The 20,472-nt window shown below is 60.5% G+C and overlaps 1 protein-coding gene across 1 annotated transcript; it reads right to left on the bottom strand.

Moving 5' to 3' along the window:
- Positions 1-11,238: 11,238 nt before the first annotated feature.
- On the bottom strand, positions 11,239-20,212 carry LURAP1 (leucine rich adaptor protein 1). The gene is made up of 2 exons (XM_068953019.1): positions 19,977-20,212; positions 11,239-13,909 (listed from the first exon to the last, which is right to left on the bottom strand). Exons 1-2 carry the CDS (start codon positions 20,193-20,195, stop codon positions 13,199-13,201), a joined length of 930 nt encoding a protein of 309 aa, XP_068809120.1. The 5' UTR covers positions 20,196-20,212; the 3' UTR covers positions 11,239-13,198.
- Between the last annotated feature and the right edge of the window lie 260 nt (positions 20,213-20,472).

Raw genomic sequence — 20,472 nt, 5'->3', positions numbered from 1 at the left:
GACGACAACAGCAACAAGAGTGACGTGAACTGCATCAGCAACAGCGTCAACGAGATGAGCGAGATGCCCGAGGCGCCGCGGCGCCGGGACCGCCAGCCCCAGGACGTGGTCATCGCCGTCGGCGAGACCTGCCACCTGCCGCAGCAGACGTGACAGCGGCCTCGGTGGGGCGCCAGCCGGTGATCCCTGGGGTAGGGCCGAGGGGAAGCGCCTCTTTTTTAATCTCTTGCCGCAAGTGACTTTGCTGTTCCCGGGGAGCACCTCGCCAGCGTCCCTAGGAGCAGCGGACGAGTCCCGCCGAGACCACCCACCACCAGACAAATCACTGCTGCTCACTTCCCGCTCCCACAAAACCAAACTGGGGGAGGGCTGGTCTCCTGCCGTGGCTGCTGCGGGGGCACCCGGGCAGGAGGGACATACCCAAGGGCGGCAGGGTTCCCCGGGGCCCGCGGCCACCTCGCAGGGCAGCGGTGGCCGGAGGAAGGTGCCAGCTGCAGCAATGCAGGCAACGGCAGCGCGAGCCGGTGCCGCAACGCCACAGAGCAAACCCCTGCTCACCCCGGCTTTGCCAGCCTCCGAGGACCTCGCCGGGACGGGTGGCACGAGCCCTTTCTCGGGGCTCGTCAGTCCTGCCCTGACGTCTGCCCGCTGGTTTACGACCTTCCTTTCTTCCCTGTGAATAGCAAAAAAGCAAATGAAAACAGCACCAAGCAAACAAAGATCACGAGAGAAACAAGCCAGAGGGGAGGCAGCTGGTCCTTTTGTGCGTGGTCGTCCCGCGTCGCGGGGATGCGGTGGGGAAAAGAGGGAAGGAGCAGGAGGTAGCGGGAAGACGATGAGACTGTGCGAGAAACACGGGTGTCCGTGCAAACTCCCCTTCCCAGCCGCCCCGACCGCGGGCTCAGGGTCGCCGTGCTGTTCGTGTGCCCTGCCAGCCCCGCGCGGCACCCAGGCAGCGCTGCTGCGAGACGCCACCCGGAGCGGCCTCCCGGGGGCTCGCGCGGCTCCGAGCCGGGGTCCAGGCTCGCTGGGTCTCCAGGGCTGCTGCGGACGTGCCGACGGACAGACCCGGATGCAGCAGGGATCAGGGGCTGCAGCGCGAGCCAGGTGCAGGGCTAAGGTCGGCAGTGGCCAAACCCAGCCCCGGCACGCCAGCCGCAAGGGGGGATGAACTCCTCCGGGTGCAATACAAGAGCAGGGGGCCATGTTTGCTTCTAGCCAGCTGTCAAGGGACATTTTGGGAGGGGGAGACCATCTAGTCACCCTTCCTATGCCCAGGACCCATGCCAGCCCATTGCAGACCAGGGCTGCTCATTGGCAGGAGGGATCAGAGAAGGATGATTTCCTCCCAGATCCCCCAGACTTCCACCAAACCCACCGACATGTTTTGGCCCAGAAGCTGCCTGGGAAACCAATCCTCTCAGCGGTTTTGTAGCTCCAGCTCGCAGCCAGTTTCACGGGGTGCACCCTGGGGCTGGCTCCGGGACAGAGCGGGGCCAGCCCCTGGACCACCTCTCCAAGGACACTTCCCTGCAGCACGCCCAGGCCCAGACCACAGACACCAGGTCCCCTCCACCACCAGCTCTGGTTGAACAAAACGTCCTTTTCATTGCCACGCAACTCTCAGTGCCAGCCCCATCAGCGAGCGCTCCCCAACATCGCTGCCGGCAGAGCCACGCGCGGCACCTGGCAGCAGAAGGGGGTGTCGATTCGTCTGCATGCACTAATTGCGTTCTCACCCAGCGATCTTCCCAAACGAGGTAAACCACGGTCCTCCCAGTGCGATGCCGCAACCAGGTCTGTGCCTTTACAGGGCCGTCGCCAAGAGGAGCCTCTCTGCTAGCGTGCCAAAGCCTGAGATTTCAGCAAGAGGCTCTCCAGGGCGTCAAAAGCAGCAACAGCAGCCAAAGCGAGGGGGGAGCTACCAGAGCAGATAGGAAAAGGAACATCCTGAGGGTTTGTTTTGTATTTTAAGGTTGGGGGGGACAGGGGGAAGAAAAAAGTGACTTTTCACGTAGTCTAGCCGTCCTCTTTCACCTTTTCCCCCAGCGCTGGCACTCATGCTCTGTGCCAGAGCAGGACGCGTTTCTGCACCGGGGAGAGCGCGGCTGTGCCACCCGCCGTCCTGTCCGAGCCACGTCTGGGCTGGACCTCACCTGCACGTCCGTGTTACTGCAGCCATAGCTACCTGCTCCTTTCTGAAGGAAAGGTGTGAGACGTCGGGGCGGGGGGTGCGAGCACCCCGTCCGTCAGCGCCGGGCAGATGGGAGCTCCCGGCCCCGCTCTGTGCTGGCGCGGCGGCGGCAGCGCCAAACTGGGGCTCGGCCGAGGGCCGGCGACGTCCCCGCGTGCTTCAGCTGGAGCTGCGTAACCGTGTCCCCAGCTCTGGCTGGTCACCGAACCCAGCTCCGCTCGAGTGCGGGGGCATGGGGATGTCCAGTTTGGGAGGGAGGCGAGGGGGACGCCGTTATTTCATGCGGCCAACTCCACCGTGTTTCACGTGGGACCAGCAAGCCTCCTCCTTGCCCAGCCTGGGGGACGAGGCCGCGAGGATCCCGCGCCTGCAGCCGAGCCGGGAGCGCCATCCAATGCCGGCGACGACGGAGGTGAGCAGCCGGGGCCGCATCTCCCGGGTTTTGGGACCGACTGCTTCCGCAGAGCGCCAGGCGCTTGGCACAAGCCCCGAATCGAGCAGGGGCTCGGCTCATCCCTTCCCTCCCGGCGCCCCGGGCCCATGGCGCAGCCGGCTCCTGCGCCGGCAAAGGGGGCTCGCGGGCTCCAAGGAGATCAAACCGAACACCACCGCCTCCAGGGGAGGTTTTAGGGCAGAAAAACCAAGCCTTTCCCAGGACAGGGAAACCCACCGGGGTGCTCTCCATCCCCGCAGATGCTCTCCAGGATCCTGGCTAGCGACACGCAGGTCACGCTAACGGGGCTGCGGCAGAGGCGAGCTTGGCACAAATTACTCGGCCCATTGAGCGCATAAGGCTGCCGCTAGCTTCAGCCGAGGCAGGCGAAGCGTTGCTCCCCGAAGAAGCTGTACTCGGAAAGGGGGGATACATACAGATTTAAGCCTCTAGGAAATCAGACCTGTCACTCCTTGGGCTGGGTTGTTTTGTGGGGTTTTTTTCCTTTAAGTGGCCCCCCCAGACTCCGCCAGCTGGACTCGCTCCCCCATACGTTGGCTGTACAGACGCTGTATATCCCAGCTGCCTTGTGTGGGTCCACAGGGGGCTGATCGATGGGAGACCCCCCCCCTCTTTCCCTCCGCTGCTCTGGGCAGGGGCTCTGGTCCCCCCAGGGCTGCAGACAACAGCCCTGGAGCTCTTCTGCTTCTGGGACCACCAGCCACTGGCCTCCCCAAGGATGGGGTCAGTCCCCTCTGCTCCGGGACTGTTTTTGCCCTGTTCCCAGTATGTCTTTAGGGCTGGCTTCCAGCAGAAACAAGCCCGTGGGCCCTAAATACTGCAGTTTGATCCAGTTCGCAGAAACAGGCCTTGGAGAAGCTGGTGAGAAATCAGGCTGAACGGCTGCAAAGTCCATTTCAACGCAGCATGTGCATCCAAGCAAAACCCCGGGGAGCCTCGGAGAGCCGTTCCTGCAGAGAGCCAGCAGCTCCTGCCTGGGGACAGCATGCCCTGCTCCCACCCAGAGCCACTGTCCTCCAAGCCAGGCACAAAGGAAGGGTCCCAGCTCCCTCCTGTGGCCATCGGCTCCTCTCCAGATGCCCACTGTGCCAGCTGGTGGGACGAGCCAGCCACCAGACCCTGCACTGTGCCTGCAAAACCACTTCATGCCCAGCTGTGGTCTCATTTGAGGCTGCAGGCAAGGCTGGGAATAGGCTATGCCACACAGCCCCCCCAGCCTTCACTGGCCAGGGGGCTCCTACGGTGAGACTCCTTGTTTTGGCGGCCCCTTGGAGGGCAGCAGGATGGAGCTGAGGCCCCCAACACGGGGAGGAGGAGAAGCTGCAGGGGAACGAAGAGGCAGTGCAGCCTCCCTGCCTGGGACGGAGAGGATGGACCAGCAAGGAGGGCTCCAGGGCAGGGCTTCCCAAAAAAAAACCCTCCAGGGTTGTCCTCAAAAGCAGCCCAGGTACAAAGCAGCCATGTAAGAGGAGGGAGAGCACAGCTGAGCCCCCCAGCTCATGCCAAAAACCCCTCTAGCTCCTGCGTAGAGACCATTTACACTCACCCAGTGTGCTGGCTCTAACTGCTGACCGCAGCTCAGCACACCCAGAACCAGGACAACCGTGCCCATAATTACCAGCTGTAAGGACTCACCTGCTGACGACCTTTAACTGCTCTCAGCCCCCTTGGCCCCAAGGAGCAGCCCTGGGCCTGGGCTCCTGGGAAGAGCTGACCCCAGCGCCCTGGCCACCGCCTCGAGCTGCCCCCGTGCCGCTGCCTTTGTGGCTGCAGTGATTTCCTCTACTGACCGTTCCCACTTGAAGCCGCTGTTGGGGACACGCGACATAGGCGACACCAGTTTCTCTGATAAAGCCCCAGGTCTATTCTTTCCAAACTCATTCCCCAGCCTGCCTTCCTCCTTCCGATGCCACGTCCCCGTGCATCCCTCCATCCCGGCTTAACTGCCATCACCTGGCATCTGCCTTCCCCTCCCTGTGCCACCAGCTTAACTCCCCAAATTTGTCCCCGAACTTGCCGGCGGCTGGAGAGGGCGCACCCTTGGCAGCTTCCCCCCTCGCTGGGGAAACTGAGGCACAAAGCAGGGCCAGGACTTCGCCACGCTCCCTTTGCAAGGCAAAGACGAGGACTGCAGGCGGCCCCTGCCCTGCCTGCTATCCGTCACCTGCCTCTCCCTCCCACGGACGGTGCTGGCGTTGGCAAATCCAGCCACGGAGAGCAGCGGGGGGAAGAGGCGACGGGGCAGGGGGAGAGGCTTCGAGGGGGCTCACCGCGGCGGGCGGGCGCTGAAGACGCAGGGCGTCCCCGCGGCCATGCTCGGGGCCCCTTCAGTGCAGCAGATTGCTCTTTAAGCCCCTCTTTCCTCCTCTAAGCGCCTTAGGGAAGGAGGGGTGAGAGGTGCCGGGGGCTTTTTATAACGGCCGTAATCCACACGGCTCACACTGCTTGCTGCCGCCCTCCGGGAGGCCCAGGGCTAAGCAGGAGCGGCTACCCAAAAATGGCCTTGAACCCGAGGCGCCCGAGACACTTGAGTTTCCAGCATCACCTCTCTGCAGGGACGCAGATCCCACGGGAGCTGTTCCTGGGCTCAAGCCCCCTTTGCAGAAGGCATTCGAGGGCCATATCTGCCCCCAGCAAGCGTTGCGTGTCCTCTCCTGGCCTCAGCGCTGTGCTGGGGGAGGCGAGAGCAGCCGGGGGGAGCGTGGCTGGATGGGTTGGCCGGGGACACAGCCACCATGTCCCTCCCCAAGCAATGAGGCCATCCCCGGGGAGCCCCATGTCTCAGGTGTGAGCCAAGTCCTCAGCGTGGAGGGGGCCCGTGGGGCTAGCGGGACCCAGCCAGGCTGGCCCTCGGCGACGGCCCTGCGCGTCCCCAGCCAGAGAGGAGGGACCTCGCGAGAGCCGTGCCTGCTTTCAGGCGGGACCGCAGCGTCGAGCCCAGCCGCGGCGGCGAGCGGGTGCGGGCGCGCCAAGAAAGCAGCACGTTTGGTGCCTGCCGCCCGGGGTGGCAAAAGGGGATGGCTGTGACCCCGCTCTCTGCTGGCACCGAGTGGCCCCGCGGGGTCGCAGGCAGGGAAGCAAACCCTGGCCGGACCCCCAGCCCTCCTCGAGGCCCCAGGCCCGGGCCGGGCACGCTTGGTTTTCGCTCCCGAGGAGCCCGAGGAGCTCTGCAGCAGCGGATCAGTCTCCCGGACCAGGGCTCGCCGGGAACAGCACGGCGGAGGCGCCGAGCCAGCTCCGGGGCTGGCAACCCGGCCGCGACGGGGTGGAGAGGCCGGTTCGGGTCCCCTAGGGGCAGGCTGGACCGCGGGGAGCGGAGAGGGGCTGGGAGCTGCGCGGGCAGGAGCCCCCTTCGCCCGGGCCGGCTCTCACCAGAGCGGACTTGGCTCCCCGCTTGCGCTCCGGCGCCGTCTCGGATGCCTGCGCCCCCCGGCCACGACTCGCTCGGCCAGGGGACGGCCCAGGCAAAACCCCAGGCGGGAGGAGGCGGGAGGCAATGCAGAGACTCCCGTTTGGGGCCTGAGCCGCTCGGGGGCAGCCGGCGCGTCGCCTGCCCGGTGTGGATTCTCCGATGCGTCGTAGGGGTTGAGCGCACGCTGCGGCACTTTCCTTGAAGGCTGGACGCCCGCTGACATCTCTCCCCTCTCCTTGGATGCCTCTTTGCACGAAACCTGTAAGAATTTCCTGCCTTGGAGATGTCTAACCCTCTGCCAAATGCAGCTGAACCCGGCCAAAGCAGAAGTGGGGACAGACGGACAGCTGGCTTGCATCCGTTTTGTTTCTCGAGGGAGGACAGCAATTCTTCTGTCCCCCGCTTGTTTGCGACACTACTCTCCCCCCGCTCCCACCTCCTGTCCATGACCACGCAGCACCGTCGCAGAGCCGCAGGCAGGCTCGCACGGCCATGCCCAGCCTGCTCACAGCCCGGCACGGCTTTTGCAGGCCCCTGCGGCCACGCCGTGGACCCGGAGGACGCCGGCTCCACGCCGCCCCGCAAGCCCGGGCTCTGCTTCCCCCCGGCTCTTCCCTGCCTGCCTGCGCCGTGCCGAGGCCGCGGTTCCCGGCTCCACCAGGCTCGTGGTGGCCAGCATTCGCCGCGGCCCCAGCTCCTGGAGGCCTGGGATTAGCCAAGTTGTCTGGTTTCCTGTTAAAAGTAGCAGAGGGAAGGACAAGTTGGAAACTGGGCTCCTCCAAGGCCAGAAACCCAGGAAACAAAGAAAAATCCTCCCCTGGGTTGGTTTTAACTCAGTATTTGGGGGACCCAGCCGGTGGTTGGCAGCTGGGCTGGGGGAGACGGTGCTTGTCAGACCGGGGCCGTGGATCCAGCCCAGCTCCCGGGGTCTCCCAGCAGCCAGGACCGAATTCAGCCCTCGGCGCCGGGAACATCCTCCGTCGGAGCCAAGGCCAGGGACGTGTTGCCGCCCAGCCTGGTGTCGCGCCCAGGACGCGGAGGCTTTCCCGGCCACGCAGGACCGCAGAGGCTGGACCCAAACTGGGTCGCAGGATCGGCGTCGTGGGCTTCTTCCTGGGCATCACCTCTTCACTCGGACCAGGACCGATTTCAACCTTTCCCTCTGGACCGTCCCAGCTGCCGAAACGCAGCGAGGCTGTGGGCAGGGCTTGGGGGGCTAATCAGCCCTTCCCACCCCGATGGGTCGGGGTGCTGCACCGTGCCCGCACTGGGGAGCCGGAGCAGCCCCGGCCCCGGGCTCGCCGCACGGCTCCTGCGCAGGCTGCGCGCTGCCAGAGGCTGGCCTCCGGCGGGCTGGCGGGGCACGGAGCGCGCATGATGCACGGGGAGAGCAGTCGCTGCTGGAGCCAGCAGCAAGGCTTTTCGGGAAGACGCGGGGCCTCCGCAGCCGAGGTCTCGGCTGTTTGTTTGCAGGACGCGCTCCCCAGCCAAGCCAGACTCGCTCTGGGAGGAGAGCGAGATAAGGAGCCGGTCTGGGAGCGCGGCCAGCCCCAGCCGGGCCACGGACGGGAACGGGGACGGGACGGGCAGCACCCGGGCGTTATCCGCCTGGGGCGAAACGCGGCGCACCGCGCGGGCTCCCGGCTCCCTATAGGGGCCGGGGCAGCCCAGGGAAACGCTGTTCCCCCTGCTTTGAGAACGGGGTCCCGCAGCAGCTTCTGCCAACCCACGCCGGGGCCGGCGGGGTCCCGGCCTCTCCCCGGAGCGCCCCGGCACGTGCTCCCCCACGGCGCGCCACCACGAGCTGCGTCCGTTCAGCTCACTGATCTGGCTGAAGCTTTTTTTTAGGGGCTTAATTTTCAGGCAGGTCATCCCACAACCCGGCCGCTGCTAAGCAAAGGGAAGCGGAGCAGGACCAGGTCAAACCCAGTTTCGACTTGCTTTATCTACACCTTTTTACCTTTCTATCACCAAGCACCAGGTGCCCGGGGCCGGCCCTCGCCGGGGCGGTCCGAGGCAAGCTGCTGCTTGCGCATCCCGCAAAGCTGGCTCCTTTCCCCTTCCACGTCCCCAGAGGTACCGGGGTATTTTAGAGCAGCCCCAAGTGGCCCCCAATATCCAGACAGGGTTTTCGTCCCGGCAGCTGATCCCAGAGCGATGCCACCCAGCACAGGGAGGGGTGCAAGGGGCAACGGGGCACATCACCCCCCAGCCCAGAGCGGGGCAGGGGGGGAGGTCTGGGGGCCGCATCCGGCGCCGGCGGCTGTGTCTGTGCCCACAGGCGCTGAGCTTGCAGGGCGGATCGCGGGGATCGGGGTGGGCAGAGGGGGGCCTGTCGGCTGCCAGCCTCCCCGGGCTCCGGGACTTTGCTGAAGGAGCTGGAGGTGGGCAGGGAGCTGCGCCCGGCCCGCGGCCACGCTGCGACCTGGGTGCTTGTGTGCCACAGATCCTCGTGCGGGAGGACACGCACCTGGGGAGCACACGAGGAGATGCTCCCATGTTGCTGGGGGGGGGGGGTTGCGTGGGGGACAGCGACCCACAGCAGGCCTGGAAACCCCCTCGAGCGGAGGTGGCTTCGTGCCCTTTTCACCGCCCCCTGCCCTTTTGCTCATGCCCCAGGAGCCCATCCGGACCCAGATATCAAGGTCCAGCCCGGTGCCGCCTGCAGCCGCTCGGCAGCACCCGTGTCTCTCCCGGCGTGCCGGAGAGGTCGGGCACCGTCGTGGAGGGTCTCCCTGAGCCCTGCCAGACCAAAGGCCCCACTGTTTCGGAAAGCGGGGCCAGGATGCATGTTACAGACCCAGCGCCAGGCTCTCGCCCTCCCAGGAGGCTCGGAAAAGATGATTTTTCACGCAGACTCCATGCAAGGAACTACTTTAAATTGCTTAAATGGCTGCATTACTTCGGGGACAGGCCTTTGCGGAGCTGCACGGCCCAGCGGGAGGGGAAAGCCCAGAGGACTTGTAAACAGCTCCTGCTGCTAGTTATTAAAGTGTTTTAGTGCCTTGTTAAAAAAGTCTAATCTCTGTGTCTATCTAAAAAAAATATTAGCTTGCTAGTGTTTTTATTATAACCAAGGTGGGTGTTTTCTGGGACCAGCTCAGAGCCCGCCTGGCTTGCTTTATCAGCTTGTTTTCTTACCTGATAGAGCCCAATAACAGAGCAAGGGCAGCAGGACACAGCAGGGGAACCAGCTCTTCCCGGGGAGCGGCATGGGGGGAGGCTGTGCAGCCAGCTCCAGGCTCTTTCCCACCCGCGGGTGCTCTTGCCCCATTGATGCCCCAAACGTCCCACTGGCAGCGACACACGTGTCCCCAGGGCAGTTCCCCAGGGAAGGTTTGAGACAAGCTGAATCTGCACGTGGATGGGGTCCAGCTTGCCGAAGAAAACCCACAGTGGATCACCCTCCCAGCCTGGAGACAGGGTAGGGAGCAGCCGGGAGAGCCCAAGGCAACCCCGCTGGCTCCAAGGCTTGATTTTGGTGGATATCCAGATCTGGGGACTGTGGGCAATTTAGGTTCTTGTAGCAGGGACAGGCTGAAGAGTCACAGGGCTGGTGAGACAGGATCAGAGATATTACTGAGAGAGCTGATGTCTCGGGGAGATGTCCAAGGGGACAGAAACGACCTTGCTGAAGGGCTAGCTCTCATCTATCTCAATGTCTCTCCAGGCCAAGGTGTGCTTTGGGGACTAACCACCACAGGACAAACCCTGGGCTGAGCTCCTACCTGCCAGGAGATTCCCAGCCAAGGCTCAATGGGGGCATCCACAGTTGGGTGCCCTGTGGGGCCATCTGATGGAGGGGTGAGCTCATGAGTAAAGAGCTAATGTAACCCCCAGTATCGCTTCCAGCCTAGTCCCAAATGCTCCGTCATGCTGCGCTGGGTAGCGCCAACACATTCGTCAACCGGGGAGCTGAGCATGCGAGACCCGGATGTTTCTGTGCTCAGTGGAGGCAGGCGTAGAGGTGCCCTGGGGCCGACAAGGCTTAGCAGCTCACCGGTGCTCACCTGCTCAGTGGCAGAGGCTACAGCGAAGGCAGGAGTCAAACCCCGACTCCTTTTCATGATATTTCTCCTCCCAGCCCTGCTCTACAAAGAGCAACCTCAGCCTGCTGCAGTTTGGCCTTTCAGTGATACGCAAAGCCATCCAATCGCCGCGGTTTAGGACTTGGAACAGAAACGAGCTGTGTGTTTTGTTTCTAGGGTTTTCTTCATTTTTTTTACCTAATCCCAGCAGAAAAGGGGGAAATCCTGCACAGCCCTGCTGGCTCCAGCATCTGTCTCTCCATCTGCAAAAGCTCACAGTTTCAAAGCTGGGATCCTAAACGGATGCTGCGGCTGGGACGGCAGGGCTGGGGAAGCTTGCGTTTGCTTTGGAAAGGCTAGTGTTTTCATGAGCAACAGCTCCAGCGGTTTTTAAAGGGTCCCACCCCAGCAGCCAGGCCCTAGACTGAATCAGCCTCCCAACAGCCTCAAAACAGAGCTGTGGCTGCTCCTTCCCCGCACTGGGCTGGAGAAAACACTGCCATGCACCCAAGGGAGCTCGCTTTGCAGGACTGTGCAGAAAGCAAACATGGAGCCAGGAAGGCCAAATTAGATGGGGAACCCTTGGGACGCTGAGATGTGTCAGAACGGGGAGAAAGAATTTCCTTGTCACCACACCAGGCGGACCTGGTGGGGAGGGAGGTGTTCCCGGAGGGGTCCAGTCCTGACAGCAAAACGGGCGGCTGAAATAGCAGTATCCACCAAGGAGAAAGCAACAGGAGGGAGCCAGAAACAACCAAAACCTCCTGGAGGGACTCACAGGGGGGAAAAGTTACCAGTTGCTGCTGGAGACATAGTTCTGCCTTGGCTCAACATGCCCAGTCTCAAGAAGATTCAGTCCCAAAAGACTCCTCCCCACCACTCCCCCGGCAGACCTGCTCAGGTACTCAGGTGCCTCAGGAACAGCCCCTCATGACAGCTGTCATCGTGGTGAGGTGACAATCCCTAGGCCCAAGATCTGTGCCTGTTTCAGGACTGAGGCTAAACCTGCCCTGTCTGTATAGCTTCGAGTTGCTCAGCTGCACTTGCTCCCTGCAGCTCCAGAGGCATTTCTAAGCAGGATGGCTGTAGTAGGAATCTCTTCCCTTCCCTGAGAGGCCCCACATGCTTAGCAAAGCACCGACAGCGGGGCTTTGCAGAAACGCTACCATTTATTAAGCCAGCTATTTTTGTTGACAATGGTTTTCAATAGCGTTGGAGGACTTACCCAATCTCCCCCGGGACCCACAGTTGATTCATTGCACGCGGGGCTAAAGAAAAGCCGGGGACAGACAGCTCGAGGGCAGTGGCTCAGCTGGCAGTGGCATGGCCACCTATTCAGGAAGCTATAAGGTGCTTACAGATGATCACAAGCCAAGCGCAGCTACTCAAGGGCAGGCAGATGGGATGCGCTTGCGTAGGGCAGCCCACCTCTGGTTTGTTGGGATTCCCCCAGGACCTTGACAGACACCATCTCCGAGAATTTGAGTTTTGCCCTGCTCTTGGCCATGAATGCAAAAAGCTCTCCGTGTCCACCCAGGAGAGCCCTGAGGATCACCCCTGCTGCTGTGGGGAAGGAGGGTGCTCACAAGACTCAGCAAGGAGGGGAGTCCCACTGAAGATGCCGCTTCAGAGGAGCAAGGCTGAACTCTGGCAGACCCCAGCGTGCCCCCAACCACCTTCCTAAATACGTCCAGCCCATACTACTTCTGCTCTAGAAACATTCACAACGTCTTCCCCCCTCTCTTGGTTTCCCAGTGACTTCAGGAGACATTATCCCAACTTCCATCACCACAATGAGGAAAGAGTCAGGCTGGGATTCACAGACGGAGGGGAACAACAGCACCAAGCCCCGAAAGAGGCTGTCTCCGTGCTCAGCCAGGAGCAGATGCACTCACAGGTAGTAAAGCCAGGGCACTCCAGGCTCGTCTCCCAACGGCTGTGCAGGTGGAAGAGCCCCTCTCCTCGAAGCGGAGGCTACAGGATGCCAAGGTCCTTCCCTGTATGCTTGTTTACAGGGAGCGGTTTCTGCCAAGCTAACACAGCTCCAGTTGTAAGCCATGCTCTATAAGATAGCAAGAGGGTGTGCTGGAAAGCATAGCACGTGGATGGTAAAAGGCACAGGAAGAAGCCAAGGCTAAAAGGAGAGATGTCTCTAGAGCAGGGTCATAGTAAATCCACCCCTGCAGAAGAACCTCATGTTTCTGGTTGCTGGCTGGCTGCAGGGACCTGCCACCATTCAGCACACAGATGGAGAATCCCGGCCATCGCCTCCATCATGCTGTACCAGGGGAAAGCACAAGACTTTCAACAGTAGTTTGAACCCCACAGACTCTGCCAGTGTCCATACACTTCCACTTTATCAAGACCAGCACTGCTCATCTGGGGTCTCCTTGTGTTTTGGTCACAAGGTCCAAAAACAAAAGAGGAAAACTGGATCTCCATCTCCCACCAAGTGCTCTGCTCTTCTCATGTGTAATCACCCTTGATAGACACTGGCCTTAAAAGAGATGTTGGAGATGAGCCTGTCCCATAGAGATGCTCAGAGCACTCTGCTCACAGTCCTGCCCCACAGATTGCATCAAGCAGGCTGGTGCCACGAAGCTGTGGATGTGTGGGAGCATCTCCTGTCCTGTCTGGGTAGTGGGTTTGGGGAAGGGTCCCCAGTTTTTGCAGATGAGCGGCTGAGGAAGAGAGGACTGAGGCAGAGCCAAGGAGAGAACCCAGGAGTCCTGTCTTCCCAGGTGTCCTCCACCAACCCTTCACTGCCAGCTCAAGCAAATGTCCCTCTTCAAGGACAATGGAGGAGTGACCAGCCACCAGGTCCCCTCATGGGACCAGCTACATGCAAGCATCACCCTGTAGCAAAGGATTAAACTTACAGGGACCCACCTTGCCCTGCCTCTCCCAGGGAATTTGCCACGGGGTGGGCACCCCACCCCAAGCCCCTGGTGCTGTATCACCAAACACTGCCAGAGGGGTCAGAGGGACAGCACGACACAGCCAAGCCAGCCCATCTCCCGCTCCCTAGCCATACCACTCTCCCAAGCAGAAACACATGAAGCAGAGCAGATGGTTGGCAGAGCTGGACTGGGAAAACGTGAAGCCATAGGCTACAAGAACGTCACATCATCCTGAGACTGGAGCCAGCGCCAGTGGGCGTCATATTCCAGGTGCGCTTTGCTGTTGAATTTGCAGTTCTCTAAGTCAGCTTCAGCTTTCCGAGCCTTCCCACCTGGGATCCCCTTCCCCATCCTTTCCCCAGCCCCTGGTGGCAGTTTGGTGTCTTTGCCTGGTTCCAGAGAGGAGGGCTGCTTGCCCAAATAGCCATTGGCCACTTGGGGCTCCTTAGCAAACCGTTGCTGGTCCAGACAACTCTGATCCTGGGGCAGCCCAGCAAGCAGGTGGTCTGCATGGGGCCACTCATGCTCCACTTTGCCCTTCTCTTGCTTTGCAGGTAAGCCCCGGTCGAGGTCAATCCTGGCCCAGTCCTGCTCTGCCCTGGCCAGGGCTCTGCCTGGTGCGGATGCTGTGACAGGCTCGGCAGCGTTCTGGGAATACTCATCCATGTCATCAGCCAGTGTGTCCAGGTAGCTGCCGATGGAGATGCTGTCCAGCTTGTCATTGGGATCCTGCAGGCTGTCCCAGCTGCCCCGCCGCGACGCCTCCTGGCTCTCCACCAGGCTGTACTGGCTGCTGGTCAGGCTGCTGCAGCGGCTGGTCAGCGTGCTCTTCTCCTCCAGCAGCCATTTCACTGCCTCGATGCCCTCGTTCACCACCACCAGCTGCTGCAGGATCTTCACGTCGACAGCTCTCAGGTAGGCCTGGCAGGGGAACGGAGAGCACGCAGGTCAGGAGGAACCAGCCCCTTTCCCCTCCATCCAGCAATCGAGGGCCCTGAATCCCAGCCCACACCTTTCTCCCTCTGGCCCCGTGGTGAGCCTCGGACATGCCCAAGCCCACAGCAGCCCCAGAGAGCCGAAGCAACCCGGGGAGCCAGGAATCCACTGGCTGTCCCAGGTGCAGTGCCATTGTCCATGCTTCCAGTTAAAAGTGTCACTGCAGTGGTCACAGGTCTCGCAAGCTGCTTCATAAACATGATGTATGAGGTGGGGAAATGCTCTGCAGGGAAACACCCGTCCTCTTTCTAGGAGATCCTGCCCCAAGACCTGGGGACACTGTCACCGGGGACCAATGACACATGGCATTCACCAGCCAGCCAACACCCTCCAGAAAATCCAGGGCATTTACATCACTGCTTCCTATGGGGACGGGAGCAAAAAAATAGCTGTAGTCAGTGGGTCCAGATCTGAGTGAGCCTGGAGCATCCCCTAAAACCTTCGGAAGCAGCTGGCAGGGCCAGAGGGATCAGGGAGGAAGGCACTAAGGCATTACTAAGGGTAAGGATCTTGCTGAACTACCATCACCTCCGGGGCCTGGCTAATGCCCCTGGCCAACTCTCTGAGTTGTTTCAGGTGGACTCTTTCATTTTTCTTCCCCCCTTTTTAGATAAGTGAGGTGTCTGATCCGGCCCAGGGAAGCCTGCTACCCACGTGACACAGCAGGATTTAGAGACCGAGGTCTGAATCGCTTCCAAAGCTACCAGCCAAGTATCAGTTTTTTCAGGAGGTGAAAGAAAACAGAAGTGACACAAAGCATCCATCCTGGCAATTGCTTGGGTACAGCCTGGAGCAGCAGCTGGGGAGATCTTAGGGGGACACGGGGGTTAGAGATCACAATACTCGCATTGCTGATTCTTGTCCCTCCAAGGCTGAGGGGAAGCTCTTCACAAAACTTCAATTGCTGTAGAAACATCTGTTTTCCTAACGGGAAGGCCAGCCTGCCAAGACATTCTTGCTTGTATGATACTCGCTGCTGAAAGCCACTGGATTTCCCCTGCACAGGATGGAAATATGTTGCCAGGAAAGGGAGCAAGAAGGGAAAGGAAGAGAGAGAGGGAGAGAAATCCATTGTGGGACAGGTATGGACAGCCAATGCAAAGGGACACTTGGGGGATGTTCTCCAAACACATGAGAGGGGCTGCCAGGAACCCTTTCAGCTGGACTACTGTGGACACAGCATCTCCAAACACAAATTAGGTTGACCAGCTGCACTGAGCACAGGCACTTTCAGAGCCTGCGAGACACAAAGACAGAGCTGCAGCAAGCACTGACTCAACCCCTGCTGACTCACCTGCTGTGCCGTGAGTCAGGGCAGGGAACAGATCTGGCTATAAATTAGTTGGTTTTTTTTTTTTTCTGGGGGGGGGGCAGGGTGCGGAGAGGCAACGGGTTAAGTTTTATCCTGGACCAGATCCTGGCACAGCTCCCTGCAGGCCCACAAACACTCCTGGGAGTCCCAGAGAAAGAGGGATGGGAGCGAGCGGCTGATGGTGGGACTGGTACAGCCAGCTGGGTCGAGAGGCTGTAAACCACAGCGTTAGGCTACAAAGCTCTCAGAGCACAGAGGAGCCCTTGGGGTGGTGGTAGGCGTTTGACCAACACGAACAAGGGACCCTTCTACAGCCACCAGCTCTGTCACCTTTGTACCTGTCCTTCAAGCAGCTGTGGAACCCTTCCTCTAGCATCCTCCTCATGGGGCTAAACAAGCCCAGCTCCACCTCTCCTCACAGGACATGTCCCAGACCCCAACCGTCAGCTCTGCTGAGATGGGACAGCTAGAAATGGTCAAATTTCCTTTGGCGCCTTCAGCACGGTTCTGAGCTGGTATCCTCTGAGCAGGGATGGCAGCAGGGCAGACCAGAGGTGACTGATTTCCACTTTCCACCTCAACACATACAAAACTGCATATTGTTTTTTTGACCCTTTTTTCCCCTCCACTTCTGCAACAGGCAAGAAGAAAAACCCAACACAGGTGTTGGCTAAGGGAGCAGCAAAAAGGTGATTACAAGCATCCAGCACAGCCCTTTGGGGCTTCCACAAGTCCCCAAAGACTTGTTCTCAAACACATCCCATCCCTTCCACTGACACATGAAAGAAAACCACACAGTCCCCCGGGATCGTTTCTAAGCACAGTGACTGTTCCTGAGCATCCGGTGCCCTTCCAGTCACCCGCCTGTTGACGACCCACGGGTCTCCTGAGATCCCCATCTCCGGTCCCACAATTAGCACAGCAACAAAACCAATAGAGGGAGGAGCTTGGGAAAACTCCAGTCAGAGTTTTGGCACATGATGCCTTTCAGTTAGGAGGACACAAAGAAAATGGGCAAACGTTTGTAGAGACCCTGACAATAACCTCCCCCTCTTCCTTACAGGCCCATCAAGCTGGATTTAAAAAAAATAAAAGCGATGAGCTATAAACTGCCCAAATTGGGGCAGGAGCCAGCTTTGAACTGCAGAAACTTCCTTTCTAGGCAAGCTATTTCTAAAACTGCCTGCAATGGACTTTTTTACATGTTGTACTAAAGCATTTGGCCTTGGCACAGGGAAGACACTGGACTATGAAGTCTGCTAATTCCCAACATCTTCCCTGGAGTCTGAGCAATTGCATTTCTCTCTGCCACATCCAACCGTAGCTGTCACTGATGCAATAGACAGAGCGCAGCCTTGAGGTCAAAAGCTGCTGCGAGATCAGTGGGTGGGATGCAAATGGAAAAACACCCCCTATTTTTCATTTGCTGGGAAGAGCTGGCAGCTGCTTTGCTGCTATTTCATGCCAGCCTGAACCCCACTGCTGCACCCCTAGAAATACTCTGCAACAAGGCGAGGTTATATGGAAGGACACCAAGAGTCTCGCAAATAGGTCAGCTGCTTTTTATTCCTGTCTCATGCAGGACAGGTGTGGTGCAAAGGGACTCGGAGGCTCTACTGAACTTGACAGCACCGCACTACTTTTGTGCTTGCCACCAAGTCAGCCCAATGCTCCCTGCACACGGACGTGTCAGGACCTCAGACATCAGCAAGAGCTGCAGGGGAGGAGGACAAATGCAGACCTTGGCGCGTGGCATGGGACCAAGGAAACCAGCCTGGACTCCCTGCTCTGGGACACACAGCCACGCGCTGTGCCGCTCCAGGCCTCAGTTTCCCTACGTCCACTCTGCAGCACCATCCTCCCTCATCAGTATCCCATCAAGGGGGATTTTTTTAGCTCCAGAAATGTCCCCTCTCTTTAAAACGGAAAATATATCCCACAGGCAGGCTGAGCTGGTTCAGCAGTACTCGTGGAGGCAATAAGCACTTCTCTCCTAGTACAGGATATTCTCTGATGTCTAATACGAGGTTGAGCTGAGACAGCACAGCTCACACCAGCGGGCAGGGAGGAATAGGTCCCCTCTTCTCTTCCCAGCAGCCAATGCTCAGGAAACCAGTAGACACCTTCTACCTTTGAGACTTCCAGGTTTTTGTGTAACGCAGGGGGAAAATGGCCAAGAAGTTCAAAAGTTATGCAAAAGAAGAGCTGGATAGGCACACCCATGGGGCTGATCACTTAAGCTTCCGTTTCTGCAGGGCCTCAAGTAAAATGGAAAACCCAACCCCAAACCCAAGCCACAGAAGTCCAACTAGTCACACACCAGAATCAGCCTAGAGTAAATGCCTTGAATCTGCCTCCCCAGGGGCACACAGCGACAAATTAGCAAGTTGGGCTCTCCATTTTCACAAACAAAATGCTTCTGCCCTGTCCTCTCCTGTCCCTGCTGTGCCCCCAGTGCAAACTCAGAGCCTTCCTTTGCAATGCTAAAAAACAAGCTGTGAACATCCAGGGTGTGTGCAAAACCCAGGGCTAGGCCGAGCCCTCCCTGCATCGGGGCAGGATTTGCTCCCCCCACCCCAAATCCGCTTCCGTCATTCCTGCAAGGAAGAATTTGGCCCTAGGGATAAAATATCCTCCTTGGATTAGGAAGGGAGAATGGGAATTTACTCTCTCTCCCCTCACCGCCCACTCCCAGGCAAATTTCTCCTTTTAGCACTCACTTGCTAGAACAGCAGGGTGGTATGTGGGACAGATATGCTTCAGAGGAAAGTTTGCTGGTGTTGCTATTAGGAGCCAGTGGAGGGGGGCGCATTTTGGTTTCTATTCACAGGGGAAAGGGGGAGAAAAGGGGAGCCCTGTGCTGAGATTTAGGAATGGGGGCTCTATTCCTAGGCCTGCCACTGCCCAGGAGTGGGCTGTGCCTCACTTACCCCACCCGCAGCCTAGGAACAAGGCTACTGAACCCCCTTCTTTGGTCTGCTGATGAAAACAGCCAGGCCAAAGAAAGGAAAGCCTCTGGCTCTGCACTCCGAGCTGAGGCTAATAAAGTATCACCCAAAGTCTGGGCCGAAAGGTGTTTCACAAACTATCAGTCAAGCCTGCCTGCAGCTGCTTTTGGGGTGCAGGGCAGCAGCTCCAAGTGCTCATCTCCCCACTGGAGCAAGGCAGGGCAGGGCAGAGCTTCTTCCTCCTCTTACAAGCAACCAAGGGCATTCAGACCTTTCTCCTCTGGTCAGAGTGCAACCCGGCAGCCAGCGTGGAGGAAGGATGAAAGGTTTATGCTTGTTGGGACTGACCCTGGGAACATTGAGTTGGCTGGGAGAGATTGTCAAGGTCTCCTCACCCGTCTCACAACAGGACAAATCCCCACTATGGACTTCTCCAGCTGGGCCAGTGCTGCACATGGAAGACCTCCTCGGTGGCAGGGACGGATGCTGGCTATATTTAGCCTGTTTTCCTATGGAAACGATGCTTATTCGATCCTGCTTTGAGTATGCGTGTGTGCGCGTGGGAGAGTCCCTTCCCCCAGTAACATTTTAACCCATTGCCCAATCTCAGCCACATTTGCTGGAGGAGCAGACGTCTCAGGGATATTTGCTCCCTTCACATTGCATGAAAACAAGGAGACAAGAAAGGTTACATCTATTTTCCCCTAACCCCTCAAGAAAGGCTGCAGCTAGAGCTCAGCCCTTCTCCTAGGCACCAGAGAAGCTCCAGCAGGAAGTAAACCATGGGAAAAGCTCCTGTCAGCGCTGGTGCGTTGTTATCCACCAGGGACTCCAGCCTGGACGCAAACCGGGAGCAGCGAGGGGTCACTGCTCACAGTACGCCTCCTTCCCTCGCAGACCCATCCCTCTCCCTCTGCCGCACGCTACCCCACAGCTGCTGCAGTCAGCTGTCCCCGCCGCCTGCGCGGCGGCATCCTTGGGAACCCAAAAAATAACAATCCCACGCCCAGATTAAATCCCAGAAAGCAGCAGGCAGGAGAGAGAAGCAGCTGGGCTGCTCCGGGGAGGAGGGAAAACGCAGAGCACGGCCAGGGCGTCCCGCGATGCGCCCAAGGGCGGGCAGCGAGTCGGGGCAGAGCTGGGGAAAAGCCCCCGAGCGCCAGCCCTCCTTCGGGGCAGGACGCGAGCTGGGCACACGGGGAGCCCCACAGCGGGGCAGGTGGCCCCAAGTCCCCACCGTCCCCAGGCCCGGAGCGCGCGGCGGCCAGGCGTGGAGGGCGGGCGCCGCTGTGACGCTCTTGGCAAACGTCCCTCGCTGGGGGGACTCCGCTGCGCCCCAAACTCCCCACCCCGGAGCGGAGCCGCCTCGCAGCCCCCCCAGCCACCCCCGCCAGGGCCCCAGCCGGCGGGGGAAGGGGAGTCATTCAGCCTCTCCGTTTAGCACCCAGCACGTCCAAAACGCTGCTTTCTCACCCCAGAATGGTTTAGGGGAAAAACTTTGCCCGCATCTATCCGCCCCATACACGTAAACCGCTGCCCCAAAAGTGCCACCACCGGCCCCACAGGTGACCCCATCACCCAGCACTCACGGGAGGCTGGTGACAGCCCTCCGCCAGGGGCGCGGGCAGGCACCCTGCGGGACGAAAGGCAGTTATTTACCCGGGGGGGGGGGAGGCAGTCCCCCCGGGGTGGGCAGCGGCCGGGGCCGGCAGCCGCCGCCCGCAGCACTCACCAGGTCGAGGCGGAGGGCTCGCAGGCGGTCGGCGAGCGGCGGGCGGGCGCCGCGGGCCGGGGCCGGGGCCGGGCTCGGGCTGGCGGTTGACGGCGGCGGCGGCGGCGCGGGGCCGGGCTCAGCCCGCAGCCCCCGCAGCAGCCCGGCGGGCGGCCGCCGCCCCACCTTGCTCGTCAGCTCCCGCAGGTCGGCGGGCAGCGCCTCCCCGCCGCCCTCCATGCGGGGCGGGGGCCGCGCTCCCCGCGCGGGGCCCCGGCGGCGGCGGCGACACCCCGGCCCGGCGGCGGCGGCGGCGGCACCGTCAGCCCCGGGCCCGGCCCAACCCCGCCCCCACCTGCCCGCACCCCGCCCGCCCGCCGCGCTGCGCCCGCCCCGCCCCGCCGTAAGCCACCGACTGCCCGCGCAGCGCCGCCGTATTCCCCCGACGCAGGGGCACAACCGAACGCCCAGCCCACGCGGCGTCCACAGCGGGGTCCCCGGGCCGGGCCGGGCCGCC

Source organism: Struthio camelus, chromosome 8 (genome assembly GCF_040807025.1).
Source record: "Struthio camelus isolate bStrCam1 chromosome 8, bStrCam1.hap1, whole genome shotgun sequence".
In the NCBI taxonomy this organism is placed as follows: Eukaryota; Metazoa; Chordata; class Aves; order Struthioniformes; family Struthionidae; genus Struthio; species Struthio camelus.
The sequence above is the reverse complement of the archived record's forward strand: the minus strand, read 5'-3'. Positions and strand labels throughout refer to the sequence as shown.

Coding starts and splice junctions, on each gene's coding strand:
- LURAP1 (XM_068953019.1), bottom strand. CDS start 20,195: ATGGAGGGCGGCGGGGAGGCGCTGCCCGCCGACCTGCGGGAGCTGACG. Junction 13,910..19,976: donor GAGCCCTCCGCCTCGACCTG/GTGAGTGCTGCG, acceptor TTCCCCTGCCAG/GCCTACCTGAGAGCTGTCGA.